The sequence below is a fragment of the Bombus pascuorum genome, unplaced genomic scaffold (genome assembly GCF_905332965.1).
Source record: "Bombus pascuorum unplaced genomic scaffold, iyBomPasc1.1, whole genome shotgun sequence".
Taxonomy (NCBI): Eukaryota; Metazoa; Arthropoda; class Insecta; order Hymenoptera; family Apidae; genus Bombus; species Bombus pascuorum.
In genome coordinates, this window is record NW_026869742.1 from 542,927 (window position 1) to 564,762 (window position 21,836).

The following is a 21,836-nucleotide window of genomic DNA, read 5'->3' on the forward strand; positions in this document are numbered from 1 at the left end:
CTCACGAAAGTCTTTGAACACATATAGCAACTGTTTATAAATATATCGTATAATATCATAAAACACTTTGAAACTTTATTCGCATTATCGTGAGACTCGGCTGGCTATCATGGTTGTATCGATCAATTTTGAAACGAATCTAAAGATATATATTGGAATTACAAGATATTTAGTGCATTTACATATATTTCGCAGAGATTACAAAAGTATTTAGACACCTATCTGGTATACTAATACGTCGAAATATTCAATGGAACTATAACTTACGTTAATTTACTTATTCCACTTTTAAATAGGCTATTTATACTAGATATTTACTACATATGTGATACTATGATCTGTATAAAGATATCTTTTCTACTATGTACATAAGTACTACATGCATATATAGTAACTTCTATATACGTGCCAATAATAATGTCACGATAGTTATATCTCATTAATTAACGTTAATAATATCTCATTACGTGAAACAAATTTCAAAATGTTTTATACAACACACATAATATACACATGAATGTTTTCTATGGTAGATGTCCAAATACTTTTTTGAGCCACCAAAATAATTAGAAAACACCAAAAATATATTTTACCATTTACTTTATGCATATACTACTGTACTTATACATAGATACATTTACTATTTAAATATCATTGGTTATATCAACACCTTTTTATCAATTTAGAAGAACCTTCTCAATGTAATTAATTTATAATTTAACAATCGAAAGGTCTGAAGATAAAGAGTTTGTCAAGTAGAAAAAAGTACTTTTATAAGTACTTTTGGCAATTACAAATGCCAATTTTATTATTACATGTTGATTTTCAGAAATCACTCCACTCGAAATATAATATATTATTATATGTGGTTATGCTGATTAAAAAGTATAAAGATGTTATAGTTTGAAAATTGCCCAAAATTTTGTAGTTAAACAACCAATCAAAAGTATCCGAACACTGGCTAATTTGTAGCAATAGTGTTAGTAGTATTTAGTGATACAATACTTGTCATCTTCTTATGGAACCAAATTAATGTAGCAAAAATTATTTCCTTTAAAAATACATCGGCGGTGTTTCTACCGATTTCGAAGAATTATTGCCTGAACTAATTACAATATAAGTTTAGGAAAACTTTTCTTATCTGATCTACACTTCAGAGAACATGTAGATACTTTAAGAGTAAATAATATTGCTAAAATATATTTATTATAAATTTTGTTCAAAAATTGCGCCCTACCTTTTTTCGCACTTACACATGAAATTTTCTCATTCCATATCTTCTACCTGATTAAAATGAATTTTTCTCGTAATAACAAATAATAATAAAGAATATAGTCATTATTTATTAATACACAATTATCATTCGTGATATTGTAATAAAATTATATTCTGTCGAAAATAAGCAAATACTCGGTTCCTTTCGAGCAATACTATATTTATATGTACTTTATATGTACGCTTGTAAGCGTCAATGTTTCGGAAAGCTCGGTCGCGGTCCACTTACGCGAGGCAAAATATCCCGCTGAACAGCCTATTCTTATTTCGCTTCCGGTATTTCCCAGCAATTTGCAAATTTTATACGAGAAACGAGGATAAGTGATGGGTTTATGTAAAGTACGAGCGCTGGTGTCGAGGGCCGTCGCTCTCTAATATAATCGATAGCGAAAATATGTCAAAACACGTTGAATTACGGATTCCTTTTTTTTTTTTTTTTTTTTTTTTTTTCGTGGAGGAAACCTTCATAGGCGCCCCGCGCTCTCCGGGGAGAGGGCGCCGGGTAGTGCCGGATTCGTACCGGCTAAAACATCCACGGTGGCCGTACTTGGCGCATGGCGGAAGAGGCCCTAGAACCACTCATAAGAATTACATCACGAGCCCCATCCGCGCCGAGTTCACCTCGAGTTATGCGAATATAACTAAAGATGCGATGCACGGCCACCGCCGCCGGCAAGACCGCCTGATTCCCCGACCAGGTGATTTGGCGGCACCGAGGTGCCGAACTGGCCGGCGCCTGACACTCACTGGACGGCGAGGCGGTTCGAGCTCGCCAGGAAGTGGCGTGCGCCCGTTCCCCACCCCGCCGCCGTCCGCCTACCCTTTCGGGATGAGAATCCTTTTCTCTCATGCGCTCCGCCGCCTCCTTCAACCAATATCAACCATATCTTTCACTAAAGATGTCAAGGGTTAATTCGATGCTGCTAAGTGTGTAACATATATATAGAATAACTGTATAAAACGTGTATTCATTGTTACGTCGGCCGACTCTCTACCTGAGCCGGACCTCACATCGCGGACGCACGGCAGCCAGATGCCCGCACATCTCCATTGCGTTCCCCCGAAGACACTCGTGGACCGACCACAAACCTTCGACACTTGCTAGTGAAAGTACCATATCAAATAAAGGCACTTTCACGATAGAAATGTCTAAGGTTCCTGGTTAGCATCTGGAAAACACGTGAACACTAAGTTTGCACACGTACGATGCTTCCTACTCCCAACTCTCCATCGAGGGCGGCTAATACCCTTCCTAGTCCATCGATAGTCCTACTAACCAATAGAAATTACGGATTCCTACCAGCTGTTTAACTTCGCGGTCCTTAGAAACGTTTATCTCCTTATGGTTATGTGTTTTAAAATACCGAAGGTCCGATTTAAATGTTATTGTATACTACTTAAATGTGATGATATGTCTTATCGAAGCAAATGTCCGGATACTTTCGTCCGAATACATATATACGTAAAATTATTTGTGTAAATTTTAATACGTTGGTGTTGTATAATACATCGTTATATTTCATACATATAAGACGAGATAACTCGGACTATGAAAGAAATAGTTGATCCATTAGAATTTTGTATTCATACATAATAGCGGTGCAAAATATGAAAAAGTTAAAAGAATTTATTATGTTAACTTATTATGATCACCAAGCATTAAACTGATCACAAATCGTATTTATGAATTTTGCAACAATTAAAAGAAGACGAATTAACGAGACAGCGTATAATAACAAATACGCGTATAATAACAAATATTTTCGTACAAATTATAAATAATTTTATGCTCGATTAAATCAATACTGACAAAATTTATGCTGCTCATATTTGTTGGTATATTATTAAATTTTTGCATGAATCTTATATTTAATTTCAACAAACAGTACACTAAATAGATATAATTCAGTAATTGAAATAAATGGCAAATTACGATAACCAATCCTATATATATATATACTACATATATACTATATATATATATACTATATATATACTATATACTATATATATATACTATATACATATTATATATACTATATATATACTATATGCTATATACTATATATATATATATAAATATACTATATACTGTACATATACTATATATATATGTCGGGTTGACGTTAGGGGCGTATAATGAATCTTCACCAGTGTTGTTCATGGTTGTCGCACAGATATTTATTACACAAGTATGGCTGATACAAGATTGACAAACGGACGCGGTAGCTGGACGCTAATGACAATGGCCCTAAGTTCGATATAGCGAATCCACGGTCAACGGGATGACGAATATACTTTGCTTCAAAGTCTAAGTCGTACTCAACTTACTACTCGTGATACTAGGAACGCTTGATTGACTCTTAGCTAATCAGATTGCCAGAAAAGAATGACTTTCCGTCGCGACGACGCTGCAGAGGAAAACTATGACGGGGTGTGCCTAAGGGCACGAGATCATCGGATTCGTCAAAGAAAGCCTCCACTCGGAGGGTGAGGGAAATAGGCGCTGCTGTTAATTGGTCAATTTCTATGTTGGCGGTTAGAAAAGGATGCTAGCCGCCCTAGAGAGAGAGTTCCTAGCAGGCAACGTCGTACGTGACCAAATCAGGCTTTCCCATAACTTCCCGCAATAGGTGACAGATTTACAGGCTGATAGAATAAAGACTGTTTGTCAATCTGAAGGACTTTAGTTAACTAAGTCCTAAGATTTGTAACGGTTCCTCAGGTTATCTGAACATAAACTGTAAACGATGCATCGGCATCTGGCGATCATCTGGCCCAAAGAATGGGGTCTGTGTGTGGCGAGCTGCGGGGCTGTTGGAATGTATTATTGTCAAGTGTCTGTACTGCCAATTCTTTAAAGGAAAGCTATGTTACTTTATATCTCTGTTAGGTGAAACGTTCATCCCGTGACCGTGGCTACGCTCGGCGACCGGTTGTCGCCTCGAGCCTAAACTCATTGTCTCAAGTTTCGAATGACTGTGTCTGGGTTATTTCGTAAATGCTACAGTATTGAGGCTTTTCCAAATAATTCCAACGGGGGGGACCCGGTGTCCTTTCATCTCCGACATATATACTATATACTATACATATACTATATGTATATACTATATTTTATATATGTACTATATATATACTATATATATACTATATACTATATATATATATATATATATATATATATATTATATATACATAATTAAATGATAATATGTAAAATACCGAGGTGGATCAATAAACGTATTGTTAAATCCGATGAGCTTTAGTTAAGTTAATTTTTCAGTAACATTCTTACTACATCTTACGATACTTTTCGCAAAAATTCATTGCATCAACAGCTTCCTTTATTTACACAAAAATGTATAGAGAATGTAAAAAATAAAGTCTTAATATGTTAATTAATTTGCTAATTACAAAGAGGCGACTCAAGTAAAATATGTACTTTGGAAAAGAAACGGAAGCTAAGCTGCAGATGTTTGCACAAAATGCCTTCGTTTTTCTAAATGAAGCATCAACGAACTTGCAAATGTAAACGTTTTAATCAAGATACAAGAAATATAAGTATCCGAATTTAAAACTGAAGATAAAAGACAATAATGAGCAACCGTGCGCTTGTATTTCTCAACTGTTATCTTAGAATATTTAGTAAAACTGCGAATTATTTAAAAAGAAATAAACATTTTTTCATACAAAATGAAGATAGTAAGCAATAATATAAATTTAAAAATGAAAATGATAAATGGTAATACGAATTAAAAATAAGTAACTATATATGCGTTTATTCTTCGTTACTAGCATTTCATAATATTCAATAAAACTGTGTATTATTTTGAAAGTTCGAAACAGAAAAAACTTTCTTCCATACAAAATGACTTAATAATAAAGTTATACTTTGCATTGCAACTCTTCCGTCACACAAAATCGCTTCATAGAATTTTTCCTCTTTGCTAAAAGAATTATGAAAATTTCCTTTATCGTGTTTTCCTACTTTTCAATCACATTTTGTAAGATTATAACCTTTTCACCCTTCCTTTATTACGTGCTTCCATCATCTATGGTTTAAAATAATATTAAATCAACAATATCTACCTCCACGTTTCAAATGAGTTCTGAAACATTAAGTGACATTTTTTATGGAAGAGTAATTTCAAAATTCAATAATAATTTGTCAATCGACTTTACATTAAAACTACCTTTCCATTTCATATCAGAATTAAATGCACGTTTCTATTGATTTCTTGAACATTTAAAAAGTATTACTAACATTAACTATATGCAAACTAATAATATTAACAAAGACAAATTAATATAGATAACTAAACCAATCTTATTCGTTTCCCACAAAACATTTATCAACTCTCAAAAGGCTTTATATCTTCGAATCGCTTACTTCAACTACTTCGCATAAAGATCACAAAAACGTGATAAGACCATCTTTGTAGGTTTTCTGACATTCGTAAATTCATCGGAGTTTATAACCAAGCATTTCTCTGATCTTTTAAACATTTTGGACTTCGTCAAAGACGCTACATTCGAACAGAATGATCTTATGTATTTATTTCGAATAGCAATGAATTGTTATTTATCTGATCTTTAATATATTGGCAAAGCATATTTACCTATATCTGTAGATTTCAATCTATCGTGAACAATTCGGAAATTTAATTAACAATTAATGCATACTGACGAATAAAGTCGCTTAATCCAACGAATTCATCGAGAGACATCGTAAAGTCGGGTAGAATTTCTCTGTAACACATTAATTGTACGTATCGCCAAATACTTTGTGACGTTTATATTATTGTATAAGTGATTGTTGAATATAGACGATAACACAGTGTTAACAGGTTTCATTCATCAAACCACCCCTGTTATGTTAACCGAAACAAGGGGAACGACTATTTCGCGGCATCGATTAACCGAATCGTAGCGAGAATTTACGCCTCCCGTCGGACGCGTTTCCCTCGCGACGGCGTCTCTCCACGAACGGTTGTAACATTTGGTCCTTCGAGCCGGATTCATTCGTGAGTGAAAAGTGCACACCAGTAACACTCACTAAAAAATATTATTATTATGCGTTCCACATATGTAAGTGTATATACCGATATAAGTTTAAAAGACAAATTGGCTTTCCATCAATTTTTTTACCGATTCGAAAACGATAATATATTATCTGAAAATTCTCGTTCAACCATGATTCAGTTTTTTCGTGTATTATGTACGCAAAGTAATTCCAATCTGTATTGTTTTTCGTCCGAAAACCGGGTCGTTTAGTGTTTACTCGCATGAGAGTATTCGTCGCTGTCAGACGCATTAGCCAGATATGTAGCCCATCGGTTTCAAAGAACGTTATTATTTCAACCATAAACATGATCACGTATTAACGCAAATACTATCATAGAAAAATCTTTTCACTGTCATAAATACTTAAAAAAGAACATTATACGAAATAACGACATGGAAAATGGATATTACTCACTAACAACTGGAATAAAATCCAATTCCAAATATTCCAAAAGTTATATTATAATAAATTATTATAGTTATATTATATAAAAGTTATATTGTTAGTATATTGGCTAGAAACAATAAATGTAAATATAATAGATTTTTGTTGATACCAATTTCTACCAATGATTAATTTAATTATATTAATTAATATATATATTAATTAATATTATTATAGATACGATGTTTTTACGATACTAAGTTTATAGTTTCATTTTTTTCCTGTTACCGTTACTATTGAAAAATTGTTGCTTATATTTTTATCTACATATGTAATCAAAACATAAAAGATATAACTTAGAAAAAACGAAGCTGGCACCCCGCTGGGGGTAGCCACCCACATGCTATATTTATTTTTTATTTTATTTTATTTTTTTTTCTTCACCAACGAGATATAACACTTTACCAAATGTCCACAAGGACAAATTGTAAAATAACCAAAATAAAATAAAAAACTAATCACATAAAAACAAAAAAAAGACAAAAAAAATATGTAATCAAACATTAAATATTTTGCAAAAAGCTATAAGTTTTCATGTTCATGCTAGCATAGATAATCTGTAATAGATGAATGCATATAATCTTCTGAAAAATTGTTATACTACCTAAAATAGCTAGAAAGTTATTGAAATCTTATTTATTAAATGGTAAACAGGATCTCTAATGTAATTATTACTATACATACTTATTTCATTCAAAAATACATAGATCTTAATATATATGTAAATACATAATAAAATATATATAATAAATGTTTTTAGTTCTTTCAATAATTTTATTATTATTTATATATGTATATTCATTTAGTATTACTTACTGCAGTATTATTTCAATCTCAAACGTATGTTTCAAATAATATATACAGGGTATATCCTGTAAGTTTAACCGCCAATTTTCAAATATTTCTGATACTCAAGTATTTCTGAGCGGCATTTCCTACAATTTCTGGAAGGAATGTTTTGCACAAAAGTTAGATAATTTTCGATCAACTACATGTTTGTAAATTACAAATTTTTTTCCGATAAAAAGTTGAGATCGTCATGATTGATTATGATTCTGAGATCATTTTGAGATGATCTTGAACTCAGAAATTTAAGTTTAACAAGTTTAAGTTAACAGTATTAGTTCATTCTAACGTGTAATGATGTAGTACAAGACAATATTATTATAATCGTTGGATAAATTTAAAAACTTATTCATTTGACAGTATTAGTCTTATATCTAATATATGTTTTAATAGAAATGGGATAATTTTCCATATCGTATTTGTAAATCGGATTTGTAAATCTGAAGGTCATCTAAAAGTCATAGTATTGTAGGACGTTGAATTCGTCTTGACGTTAGCTGCTACTCTGTGGAGTCCAAAATGCCATTTAAAAACTCAAGGTCGCCTTGACTTCTTATTTAAAAAATAATTTTTTGGATATTTTTAATACTCAAACGTGTATCAGACCGAAAATTAAATAATTTTTATCAATAATATTAACAATTTTTGTTAATCGTCGGAAATATGTGAAAATGATTCGTCCAAAGACATACAAAATATATCTCTTAGTTGAATAGCATGTACTTGAACATAAGACGTAAATATTTACAAAAAAAATAGATGAAAGGAAAGGAAAACTGCCGAAACCCGGGGTCGAACCGGGGAACATCTAGATCTTCAGTCTAACGCTCTCCCAACTGAGCTATTTCGGTTTGTAATAAAGGCGGTTCCATTTAATTTCAAAATTATATATATTCAAATTAATCAACTTTTTAACATTTATAAAATATAAATAATATATTTTTTATGTGACAAATGTAACATCAACATATCGTTAATACAAATGTGTCTTATTTCAGTATATAGTACATTTTAACTATTGTTTTGAAGTTGATTCACTTTTTGTTGCACGTTTGAAAACAACATAACCTATATAAATAAATTAATTATTTGTAAAAATATATTAAATTAATTGTTTGTCGTATAAATTCCTCCTAGTATCTTATAACACATTCGACGTTAATACTAATTTTATTCCGTTTCCAGAAAAATTTGTACGCAATGTTATGATTACATTCATTATAGTTACATTCATTAATAGACTGAAAGAATCACTGAACTATACTTATATCTGTTGAATGTTAGTAATAGAGGAGTAAGTCTTCTACATAGCGTAGAAGATCGGAGCATAAACTAAGGTAAACTCACATAATTTTCTTACAAATTAAAAATTTCCCGTTTCGTAAATTAATTAATTAATTTTACAAAAACTAACAAACGAATCGATTTGAAATTTGGTATCCTATTTTGATATGACTGATACCATAAAACCTCAATATTGTATGACAATTTTAACTAACGTCATAAACGATTTAAGAAAAAAGTCTTTGCACCATTTACTAATGTATAGCATAAAAATTGAGCTTATCGTTACGTAACGAGTCTCATTTTATAGATAATTTTATTATCTACAATTGTTACGTCGCGCGAGACGGTCCGTGCGACGTCCCTTTCGGTCTGGCCGCCAAGGCCTACCCCTCGTTACACTGACCTGCAAGAAACCCAAGGAACCAGCATAAACCGAATCTTTTCAGCTTAACTTCGATTCATACAAATATTTTCAGTTTATGGATGGTCATTTGAACAGTCATTAGGTTTATTTCACCTCTTGCTAATTACGGGGAAAGCAGGTGTGCCCTGCTAAACAGCTGATTTTTCCCAAGACCAAGGACACCCATGAGTCATATCTGCAGGAGCCTCTCTCCGCGGATTTGTTTATTAACTTCGGCTATAACCAATGGGCATCGCGGATCGTTACCCTCATTATTCTACCGAAAAGTGTGAACAACGAATCCGCATCCTTAGTTCAGCAAGGGTACACCCACACCGAGCTTTCCTCCTAAATAGTAGGAGATGGGTCAGTCTCTGTTCTTATACTCCGCAAACAGTCAAGTACACTACTCTTCAACAACGCGGAAGAGTCAAGTCATTACGCTCATTCGGTCAAACATTGCTCTACGACGCCACGTAGAGTCAAATCACGTTTATTCTACACATCGGAGAATCAAGTCAGTGCTACAACACTCATCGGGTAGTCAAGTCTACTATTCTAACACGGTATCGACAGTCAACGCGCTAACAACATCAACTCTCGGGTTAAACAGTGTAAGGTCCGACGAAATCCAATCTTATCTGTATACGTTCCACGTGTTGTAAACGGCAATAAATTCCTTATATTAGATGACTGTAGACGACAGTTATTTTACCACAACCACTCCTATTATCCTAACAGAAATCAGGGGATCGCCCTGCTCGCTGTGTCGATTCCTATATCCTAACGGGAATTTACGACTCCCGTTGACGCGCCTAACCGAGACACGTATCCCCGCGAATGCACGAATTAACAACAATCTTCTATTGACACTTTTTCACGTATGATAAATAATTTTTAAGATACAAAGGAAATGTAAGAAAAAATCCCGTTTTTTTTTTATTTAATCGATATGACGTTTATAAAGTTATAAAATTGCTTGTCTTGTAGATTAGATTATACAGATTATATAGTAATATGATCTAATCTGAATCGTTCCGAGTCATATGATACAAAAACGTTTCTATTAGGAATTTGTTTCTAATACAATCAGATTATATTCGATTATATTATACAATCAGAATACATACCAGTCGTAGGAGGGTCGTTCCTCTCGTTTTGTATCGAGTCAGAGACCAGCTGAGCATCTTAGGAGCAAATGCAATTCAAATTGTATAATTGAGAAATATTACAAACCGTTGTAAAACGTATATTACTTACAGATTATCCAAAGTGAAAAGGTGTAAATTTGGCTGTATGTTATAGTTTCGGTTCGCGATAAGGATCCCGATATTCTTCTTATTGATTCTTAGGAAACACGCACGTGTAACGATAACTCGACTTGATGATGCTGCACGACGCATGTACAATGATAAGGAATAAGGACGTCTTTCAGCTTCTTTTCATTTCTGGCTAGTATCACGCGCGACACCTATAATAAAGATCAGCTATATTCTTTTTAATAGAACCATCCATTTTTTAACACGTTAATCAATCTGTTAATCAATCTGCATTTCTCATAAAAGGATAGTAAACTTTTATGTCGAGAAACCATTAGTACTGAACGAAAAACCTTTGGAAAAGCTGAATAATATAAATAAAATAATTGAATTTTAGGTTTTTCTCATTTTTTATCACTATAATATTAATTATTTATATTGACGGTATTATAAATTATAATAGTATATACTATAATAGTATATAATATTATAATTTACAACTACATAATATTATATAGTGCTTTAAGTTAATAGTGTTATATATTAAGACGTCCTTAGTGAGGAGTGCCCACACTTCTAGCAGCAAAATGACGTTCGGTCTCGCGCGATTCTTCTGACGATGGATATAATAGCACGTACATGTTCCGTATACTTTGTAGTTGCAGGCGACTGACTTGTCGAGGTAAGTCGCAATTTTAGAGTCGCGCGCGATCCTTAATCGCGGTAGTACGAATAAAAATTGTGCAATATTCGGCAATGGATTTTATAATCGCGTGGCTAGTCGCAAATGGAAAGCACGCTTCAGACGGCAACGTTGGAAGACCCGAAAAATAAAGCTCTTCTGTCTCACAAAAGAAAGATACGTACATATGTGTTTCCTTATTCTTTCAAATTTTGGCGCTGCTGCGCCAATTTACGGCTATTAAAATATGGAGAGGACTTGGAGAGGTATTATAAGGAACTTTATTCTAATATTCACGTAATTGCTCTACACGTGTGATACTCGCCAGAGATCTAGGGCATAAGATTTTCACACTGCGCTTCTCTCTTTTCTCTCAACGGAGTCCTAGGCCATCGTACAACGCTCGCATACATGCTATGAAGGGGATACATACTTGTGTGTGGTTGTGCTATACGTTACCTCCCTCTCGCACGTACAATACAAATGTACCATATGCCGCTCTTAGTTTGAAAAACCTGACTATGAAGTGGGAAAGGTGACAAATGATGAAATGTTGTCAACACTGGTAACGAGTCAACAGTTCAGTACTTTCCTCGGAATCTTGAGGGAGAAAAATTACCTAGAGAAAATAATAACAAATTTGTTAAGTTTATTAATATATTCACATAGTAGACCGTAGACGATACATTTTATGCCTCATGAGACATGCGACATGCCGCGAGACCAAGCACCGAATTTCAAATTTTATAGTTGGACATAGATACACAACTGTCTTGTAACTATACTATTATTATCAGTACCAGAAATGCGTTCGGTTGCCGTCGACCGTTTGGTAGCCGACATATTATCTTTGAAGAGAACGCTTTGCATATAGTAAGTATCTATACTAATAAATTGCATGTATGCCTTTAACATTATTATTTTGTATAGTGCTTCTCCCTATAATATATATTAATATATAATATAAAATTTAAAATTTATTTCTGGTGACTTAAAGGACATAAGTATAACTTGTATGGCTTGTGTATGGCTGTGCATTACGTTATTTGCAAATTAATTTAAGTTTTTGGAATTATCGTAATATCAAATGATTATTCTTAGGAAGAAAATTACTCTGTACATGCACATATCTTAAGTTGCTAAAAGTTAAATTACAAAGTTAAATTACATGTAATGGATTAATAGTGTAGGATAATTAAAAAGAGTGTCATTTTTTATAAATTACGAAAAAGTTACTTATATCTGAACTAAGAAATGTCATAAATATCATAAAACGGAAGCAGAAGAAATAACATTGAAAGAGAGAATGAGAAAGAGTAATATTTTAAACGTAAAGGTTAGGTGTTAAATTCTACTCAAAACAAATAAAATATTTAATTAAATATAAAAAAAAGTTAAAGTATTTACTTAGTTATGTTTATTCCAAATTGTTTGTTTCGGTATAATTTTTGCAAAATATTAAAGAATATATACTTGCGTAAATAAGAATATTACTTTCAAAGTCGAAACAATCATATAAACATTGATGTAGGAGCATTATAAATTCATAATTTTATTTTGTATACTTTGTTTGATAGAGAAATGAACATCTTTTTGCCCATTAGCAGTTGGTAGATAATGGTATTATATCATGAGACGTAATTTGATATGCCAGTTCTGTTAGATGGGAACACTATCTGCTTCGCATGTATATACAAGTTTCCGGTGAACCAAAATAAGAAGAGAAACCTTTGTTTGAGTTAATGAATTAAAAACTATTTGAAAGTGATCTGTGGAACAGTATAATTCAGAGAGATGAGGACGGAAGTTACAGAGTCACAACCTTTCAAAAACTTAAAAGAATTATTCGATAACGTGGGTAACTTGAAACCATGGCCAGAAATTGGAGAACTACGAGATTCAACTGATTATGTGTACAGTGGTTTAGAAATAAGCGCAGGAAGAACACGGTTAGAAAAATTGGATAGAGAAGTACATCCGAAAACGTTGCTCTGTCATGATATGAAAGGTGGCTACCTAGAAGACAGGTAATAGAAATCACTATATTTATTAATTCATATATTATACATAATATACCCGTGATTTTTCAGATTTATATATGGATCAGAATCTTATGATTCTTACCTATTTTATCACTGGAGTGTTATTGACACTTTTGTGTATTTTAGTCATCATTTCATAACTGTGCCCCCTTTTGGATGGATTAATGCAGCACATAATCATGGTGTAAAAGTTCTTGGTACTGTAATTATGGAAAGAGAAGGTATCTGGGATGTTATACTTGAATCTCATGAAGAAGTAAGAAGATTTGCAGATGCACTAATACTTGTTGCAAAATTTTATAAGTTTGATGGCTGGTTATTAAATATTGAAAATACCATTAAAAGTGAGCAAGTTAATAATTTAATTTATTTTGTAAAATATCTAACAGAAAATATTCATGAAGCAATTAGAAATTCTGAAATTATATGGTACGATAGCGTAACCAATGAAGGAAAATTAAATTGGCAAAATGAGCTTAACAGTAAAAACATGTAAGCTTATTACACTCTTATACTTTTACAATTGTTTCTGTTTGTAAATTTTATTTAATGTTCTGAATACAATGTTTCAGAGATTTCTTTTTAAACTGCGATGCCATTTACTTGAATTATAACTGGACGAAATCAAAATTGAAAAACAGTTTGGCAGTAGCAAAAACTCACAGTCGAGATATTCATGATATATATGTAGGAGTTGATGTTTGGGGTAGAGGTTGTCCTGGCGGTGGTGGATTTAATTCATCATATGTAATTACAATATTACTTATTTTATTGTAGCATATAATATAATATCGTTTAATATTTCATTAAACCATTATAATCTACAGGCTTTACAAAAAATACGACACGAAGGACTTTCTGTTGCACTTTTTGGTCCAGGTTGGACTCACGAATTTTTCGGATCTAAGACATTCCAAGAAGTAGAAGATCTATTTTGGGCACAGTTGTTTCCTTATTTATATGTTCATGTATCTATCTACGAAGAAGAAGTATTCAAAACATCATTTTGCCGTGGCAGTGGTAGCATGTATTATCGCTGTGGTCAGGTATGTCAAATTTTGACAAACACATTATTTTTAACAAACTGAATTTATCATAAAAGATATAACTTAGAAAACACGAAGTTGGCACCCTGCTGAGGGTAGCCACCCACATGCTATATTTATTTTTATTTTATTTTTTTTATTACCAATGAGATATAACACTTTACCAAATGTCCTTCATGACAAATTGTAAAAACCAAAATAAACCATATATAAAAAAAAAAAAAATAACTGAATTTATCACATGAATATATTATAACTGAGATGCACATAGTTTATGCAGGCACTATATGAAAGGGATGGAAAAAGATTTAAACACAAACCATTTTACAATTTATCCCTGCAAGATCCACAAATTTCAGTACCTATACCGCACATGAAATTTACATCATCGCCTCAACTTCCAGAACCGAAAAGTGAAAACGATCGAAATGAGTGTTCAGAAGAACCGATACATTATGTTTATGAAACGAGAAAGAATGTTGTTCGAGTATTAAAAAATGTTGTAAATATTGAAAATAAAATGCCAATGCTATATGTAAATAGCTTCGAATTTTGCAGCGAGTTCTCTTTCAGAGGTGGTGGTTGCATAGAATTAACTACAAATGATCTTACAACTAGGTCATATCACAGGTGAAGGAGTTATATATTTTGTAATTAAATTTATGATACCTCGCACAATTGTATTTTATATATTAATTATGTGTTTAAATTCATTTACAGACTATTTCTCGTTCACATCGAATTTCAACAAGACATTGTAGCAATCATTGCTTATAAAAAAATGGAGTCGTCCATAGCAAATGGAAGTCAACCCGAACCAATGCTAGTTCTCGGCAATAATACAGGCTTAAAATCCATCGTTCATTATAAATCAAGGAATTTGGTTGCCAACTGGAAAAGATGGTAAGTCTACAAAATATAAATTGAAATATTTGTAACATAAAAAACAAGATCACAGAATTTAACAAGTAACCGTGATAGTTAGATATTCGAGATACTATCAACAATGTTCTTAGGTTCAATAACGAATCCGCGGTTAACGGGATAACGAATATACTTTCTTCCATAGTCTAAGTCGGACTGTTTGCTAAAAACGTGAAATATCCACTGATCGTAAGGACGTTGTTTTACTCGCTGATGAGATCGCACGAGAATGTTCCTCTCCATCACAGTGATGCTACAGAGAAAAACTATGATGGAGTGTGTCTCAGGGCACGAGATGATCGGATTCGTCGAGGACAACCCTCGTTCAGAAAGTGAGGGAAATGGACGTTGCCGTTAATTGGTTAATTTCTATGTATTTACTTAAAATTCTATATAAGAGTTGGTCGCAAATAATCTGTTAATTAAAACAGAAATTTCTATGTTGGTGGTTAGAGAAAGATGCTAGCCGCCATTGAAAGAAAGTTGCTAGCGGGAAACGTCGTTCGTGAGGAAAGCAGATCTGCCGTATCTTCCGGACTGTTAGGATAAAGACTGTTTGTCAATTTGAAGGACCTTAGTCAATTAAATCCTAAAATTTATAGCGGGTCCTCAGGCTAGCTGAATATATACTGTGAATGATGCATCGACATCTGGCAATCATGTTGCGGGAATAATTGGGTCTGTGTGTGGCGAGCCACGGGGCAAAGACGGTTGGAATGTTTACTGTTGGATGTCGGTACAACTGTTTCTGTTTAAGGAGAGCTATGCAATTCTATACTATCTATGCTATTCTATTCTATGCTATCAATTCTTCTATATCTGTTACTTTCAGCTTCTTTCTATAAAAGGCTTCATGTGGTGCTTTTAACAAAGATAGTTGTGGTATTATCTTAAATTTCAAATCGTAAATGGAGATATATTAAACCTTTAGTTTGAAAATTAATTTGAAGTTTTTAAAAGGTGTCTTTAAGTTCATAATCTTTTTTAACTGTTGCATAAATGCAAAAAAATATTCTATTTAAACGACAATTTAAATTGAAAAAAATTCACACAGGAGAATATTAACAATAATTTTACTATTAATTCTATGTAAAAAGAGGAAGTAAACAATATTCAAATTATTGATTTATGTAAACTTATTTTTATTCGTTTTCTGAAATTACATAAACTTTTCTAAATTCTATAAAATAAAAATCTTTTTCAATGGAAGAACATTTTAACAAAAAGAGTCTCTTAGATTTACAGAATATACAGAAAAATTTTGTATGTTTATGATTTTCCCAACAAAATCATACAATACATAGAAATGCCAATATAGTCTGATGTGTGATCTCGAAATTCTAAAAGCGTCGAAGAAGTCACGTTCGTATTAATGTTCGTAATACTATACCCTTTCTATTCAACATGAAATTTTCCTTTTTGTTGTTAGTGTTTAAATTTGTGTGGTTTTTTTGATTTTGAAAATGACGAATGAAGAGTTAGTATTGTATATATACGTGAATCATAGTTTAATTTTCATGAAAGTGGGTCAGGGTATTCTTATTTCTCACAATGATGTACGAAAAAGCTTGTTTGAGCGGTACAATTTTTCTCTACCGGCGATCTATCCTCATACTGACGAATCGTCGCCACGATCGTCACTAAGTATCGTGATTAAGTGAGAACTCTCGGCGAATTTGGTCACACGCTTTCGATGTAGACACCCGTAGATGTTAAAACGCAAGTTTGAACGATAGGTCCCGCGTGCTTTAATTCTCTTAATGAGGAATCGTTGTAGTTCTCTTGTCTGTTGTACGGTATGTTGTACGCGTTACGAGAAGAATGGAAGAATGGAATCGGTTACTTCCCACTATGTTAGCGATACACAAACGATGAACAAAACTATATAATTCTGTAGACGTCAGCCTACAACGTCCGAATTAACAAGTCGGGTATGAGAAACCCGGCCTGTTCGGTCTCGGGATCGAGTACCCGTCTTAAGGGAAGAAGCATAACAGAGCTTAAATATTTCTGGATCTTCGTTATAAGATCATAGATGATACTCGTGTCATTCATATCTTTCGTCATATCCTAGTTGAGACGTAACCATATTCTGTTCACAGTCGATACGTTCGGCCTTGTAGCTTGAGTCTACGAAGAAATCACGACCTGTACGAGACGTTCAGAAAGCTTATTGAACAAACTCAATTGGCTTGTGGCTCGCAAGTTGGCAATCTGGTGAAACGATCTTTGCAAGAGCTGATCCATCTAGCCTCTACTGTGTATAAAATATTGTTCCAGCTGTGCTTTTTGCTTCTGTTTCGCTGATATTGGAAATTGGATATCGGCGAGAAATCATGTTCCGTGTTTGTTTAGCAAGGTAAAAATTTCAAATCGCTAATAAAAATCTAAAATCGAAGAATTTATTAAAGATCTCAATAATACTTGATTGTAAAATTTTGTTGTTTGCTTGTTTTATTGTAGATCTGAATTAATGAAAAAGACATTCTTTTTTATTGAATAAATTTGGATAATTTTAGAAATTTCTTGAAATTCTGAATTTAAATTCATTACTCATTTATGTTTACACCTATAAGAATATTTATTCTATTAAACAAGTGAATATTTTTTGTTTGGCTGCGAACATTAGTGGGAAAGTATGTAAATGTTAATACCGTTGCAAAGGAATATTATACATTTCACACAGTTCTATTGCAAAATGAATAACGATTTTTAATTTAATTAAGAAATAATTTTTTATCAATCTACGGGCATAAATATATCTAAATAATCGTAACAGTCGAAACTAAAATTTATAGTAAAATTATTTTATTAATATCATTTAATTTTATACGTATTCGAAACATATGCTCAATTAATATTAAATTTTAATTCACCGAGCAAAAATGCGAAGTTCGTGTCAATCAGATCGAACATCTCGTACATTTGCATCATATCATGAATGAATAAACTATCAGCGAGAAAATACCAGAGTTTTAAGATGAATCGATTAGCATAGTAAACGATTAAATTTTTTTTTTATTTTATTTTATTTTGGTTTTTTACAATTTGTCCTTATGGACATTTGGCAAAGTGTTATATCTTATTGGTGAAAAAAAAATAAAATAAAGATAAATATAGCAATATAGTGGGTGGCTACCCCCAGCGGGGTGCCAGCCTCGTTTTTTCTAAGTTATATCTTTTATGATAAACGATTTAATGAAAGAATTAACTAACGAATGTCTAAATAACAGAAGCATAGAATGAGAGTGAGTTCTCGAGGATAGCTGACATTCCTAATCTCACGTGCACATTAATCACTTACGATACGTATTATACATATATAGGAGTAGCCCCTTTTGTAGATGTTAATTCGTCTCTACGTTTTCTTCTGTGTAATTCCGGTGTTTCAGTAGTCTAGTTACAATCAAATTACAATAGAGTTATTTCGAGAAAAAAAATAATTCCGCATTCTGCTAATATAAATGTAATATTGGGAGATAGATGGATCACCTGTTTCGAATGCTTCTCGTTTATTATTATTGTTGAAGTGATCGCCACTTCTGAGAAAACTCTACATCTGGTCTTCCTTCGGTTTCTCAAGCGCTAAGGTCATCGATAGCGCGTAGATAGCGCACAAAAGAATGCGTCGATGACAGACCATAAGCGGTACACGTACGACGTTGGTTTCGGCGGTTCTTTTAGTCTCAGGGTAACGTTGCTAGTGTCACGTAAAGTAATAATGAATTTAAGGAGAAAAGAAACTTTTATTTTTCTCTTTTGTTTACAATACACTTCCGAGCTCTAGACGTGACCGTTCAAGACTATCTGACTGCTCTACTGCTCTTACTGAGGAAAACTCGGTGTGGGTGTTCCCTTTTGAACTCAGAACGCGGATTCGTTGTCCACACTTTTTGGTGGAAAAGTGAGGGTAATGATCCGCGATGCCCATTGGTAAATGAATTAGGTAGTAAAGACAAGGAGAGCTAGATATGGCTCGTGGGCATCCTTGTTCATGGGAAAACTCTTATCTTGCCAGACACCCGCTTTCTCCGTATTAGGTAAGAGCGTGCAACAAACATAAACCGAAAATGTTTACGTGAAGGAAACTGAAACTGAACAGATTCGGTTTATGTCGTCTTCTTAGGCCTGTTGCGAGTTAATAGAACAATAGATAGGTCTTGGCGTCCGGACTACGGGGAATCTCGCAAGGATCGTCACATCTGGCGTACCACATGGCAAAAGGAAAATTGATTAGTGACACTAGCGAGAGAATCTGGATCGGCTTACATTGTATTTCACATTTTGTACTTTATTATTCACAATATATATACTTTCAATACCTTACAATTTACCCACGCATTTCTTTAATTCCACATACACCGAATAACCCTAACACTGATTACAGGAAGGGAATACCGTGTGAGCGAGCCACTTCCGCATTCGACCGGAAACTGCAATGAGTACAGCTGTGGATCCGAGGGCCACGCTGAGTGTTCGCCAGAGGACTGCGTGCCCCTTCTCCCCAAGATACCACTTGCATCAGATATATCGGACGCACCAGAAGACGATTTCGAAATTTTCAACCGTGCCAGGGATCAAGAAATCGACGAGAACTTCTAAAGAACGATTATCGGCTGTTTCATGAAATTTTCGAACGCGTGACTCGCGAGAGACTCGGCTTTCACGTAATCGCGGTCTTCTACGTGTTTCGCCTTTACCTATTAAGCTTTTCTTCCTTATTCGGAATTTGTTGATCGATATGAATTATACGCGAAGATTGAACAATGTTAATCATTACGTTAACGTTAAAATGAATTATTTAAATTTGTGTGGTTTTTCTGATTTTGAAAATGACGAATGAAGAGTTAGTATTGTATATATACGTGAATCATAGTTTAATTTTCATGAAAATGGGTCAGGCAGTTCATTTTTCTCGTGCGTCTTTCAATCATTCCATAAACTATTGTGTCTGTCTTGTATCCGTGGGATCCCGTGTCCGCTTAAAAATGGTTGTATGCTAAATAAAAGAAAATCCTACGGTATGTCGATTTTCTTTCGATTTTCCCTTTATCCTTATATTATCTATATTATATATGTGTAATATACGTCATGGTTCTAAATCCGTGTGAAGTCAGCGAAATTCTGTGACCCAAGATAATATGGAAATCAAGAATAACAATATTACGTGGAGGTTTCGGTTTTGAGAAAATAAAACTTAAAAGCCTGTCAACTACATATGTATACGAGTTTGATTCTCGATTCGACAGAAGTAAACAATTGATAGGAGATTATTCAACATGCGAAAATAAATAAAGAACACCTCCGATGTAATAGTTACTCTATTATTACGTATTATTTTGGTACGTGGTAGAATAAGTCATAGAATCTTCTTGACTTCATTTCGACATAGTCGACTGCGAACCTCCGAGCCAAACGGACCTCTCAGCCCTAAAAAAAAAAAAAGGGGACAGCTGACCCAGACCCGAACAGTGCGCGCGCCAACTAGACAATCTTTCGCGTAGAGAAAGTCTAAGTGAAAAAAAAGAAAAAAGTGACAGAAAGTGGAAAATTGATTAGTGACACCATCGCTATAAATAGGAAAAAAAAAAATAACAACAAAATAAATAAAAAAATAGGCGACATCGATAATGAAGCAGAAAGCAAAAAAACGGAACCCTCCGTAATCCCAACAAAAAAAACGAGTAAAAGAAAAGCAATCTCGCCAAAAACGGACAAAGAAAACAACATTAGCATAAGACTTTCCGCGCAAAAAACGCGGAAACTCAACCCACAACCAAAACTAGTGGGAAGGTCCAAAAGACTACCAGACAACCCGGAAAACACAGAAGAAGATCTCGTTCTAATCCAAGAAGAAAACAATACACAAGATCCCACCGCCAAAGAAAGCAAAACCATGAAAACTACAAGAAGCCCTCCCTCACCAGTGATACCAACAAAAAACAGATTTGAAGTGTTACAAACACAGGAAACCACCTTACCACAACAACAGATTCACACTCAAGCAACGTCAACAAAAGAATCAACAATACAAAATGCGATCGTGGAAGCCATAAGAAGGAAGAACAATGAAATGCGAATCAAAGCAAACAGGAGGACTACGTCCACAGTGGGAACACCACACACCCAAGAAAAATCAAACGACACACGAACAAACAGCCCCCTCGCCCCACCTAGGAGGCCGCCGACACCACAAAATCAACACACTCATCTGATCAAACCAAAAGAGCAACCCCCACCGACAAAGACACCGATGGAACAAGCACAACAGGAACAGCCCACCAACCACCCCACAGAGGAACAACAGGACGCCCCCTCACCCACAAAAGGTAACAGGCCCCCGCCAATCAACATAACGCATCAAGACCCAAAAGACACCATTGCTCTCTTACAAGACGCTCTCAAAATCAGAAACTTTCACATTAACAGAATACACGCGAACAAACACGCTCTATACCTACATAATCTAAACGACTACATTAAAGCAAAAGAATTACTGATAACAACAAACACAACGTTCTACACATACACACCAAAAGCACAAAAACAACACACGTTCCTAT

General features: G+C 33.8%; 1 protein-coding gene across 1 annotated transcript; it reads left to right on the forward strand.

Annotated features, from left to right (window-relative positions):
• The first annotated feature begins 12,664 nt into the window (after positions 1–12,664).
• LOC132915768 (cytosolic endo-beta-N-acetylglucosaminidase-like) lies at positions 12,665–20,297 on the forward strand. The gene is made up of 7 exons (XM_060975576.1): positions 12,665–13,288; positions 13,352–13,795; positions 13,876–14,050; positions 14,131–14,349; positions 14,621–14,979; positions 15,070–15,252; positions 19,661–20,297. The coding sequence occupies exons 1-7, from the start codon at positions 13,056–13,058 to the stop codon at positions 19,713–19,715; spliced, it is 1,668 nt and encodes a 555-aa protein (XP_060831559.1). The 5' UTR covers positions 12,665–13,055; the 3' UTR covers positions 19,716–20,297.
• The last annotated feature ends 1,539 nt before the right edge of the window (positions 20,298–21,836 follow it).

What these genes read in the sequence shown, in the direction of transcription:
- LOC132915768 (XM_060975576.1), top strand. Translation starts at nt 13,056, where the DNA reads ATGAGGACGGAAGTTACAGAGTCACAACCTTTCAAAAACTTAAAAGAA. An exon ending in TGTATTATCGCTGTGGTCAG is followed by an intron (nt 14,350 to 14,620) that starts GTATGTCAAATT and finishes AGATGCACATAG; the next exon opens with TTTATGCAGGCACTATATGA. An exon ending in ACAACTAGGTCATATCACAG is followed by an intron (nt 14,980 to 15,069) that starts GTGAAGGAGTTA and finishes ATTCATTTACAG; the next exon opens with ACTATTTCTCGTTCACATCG.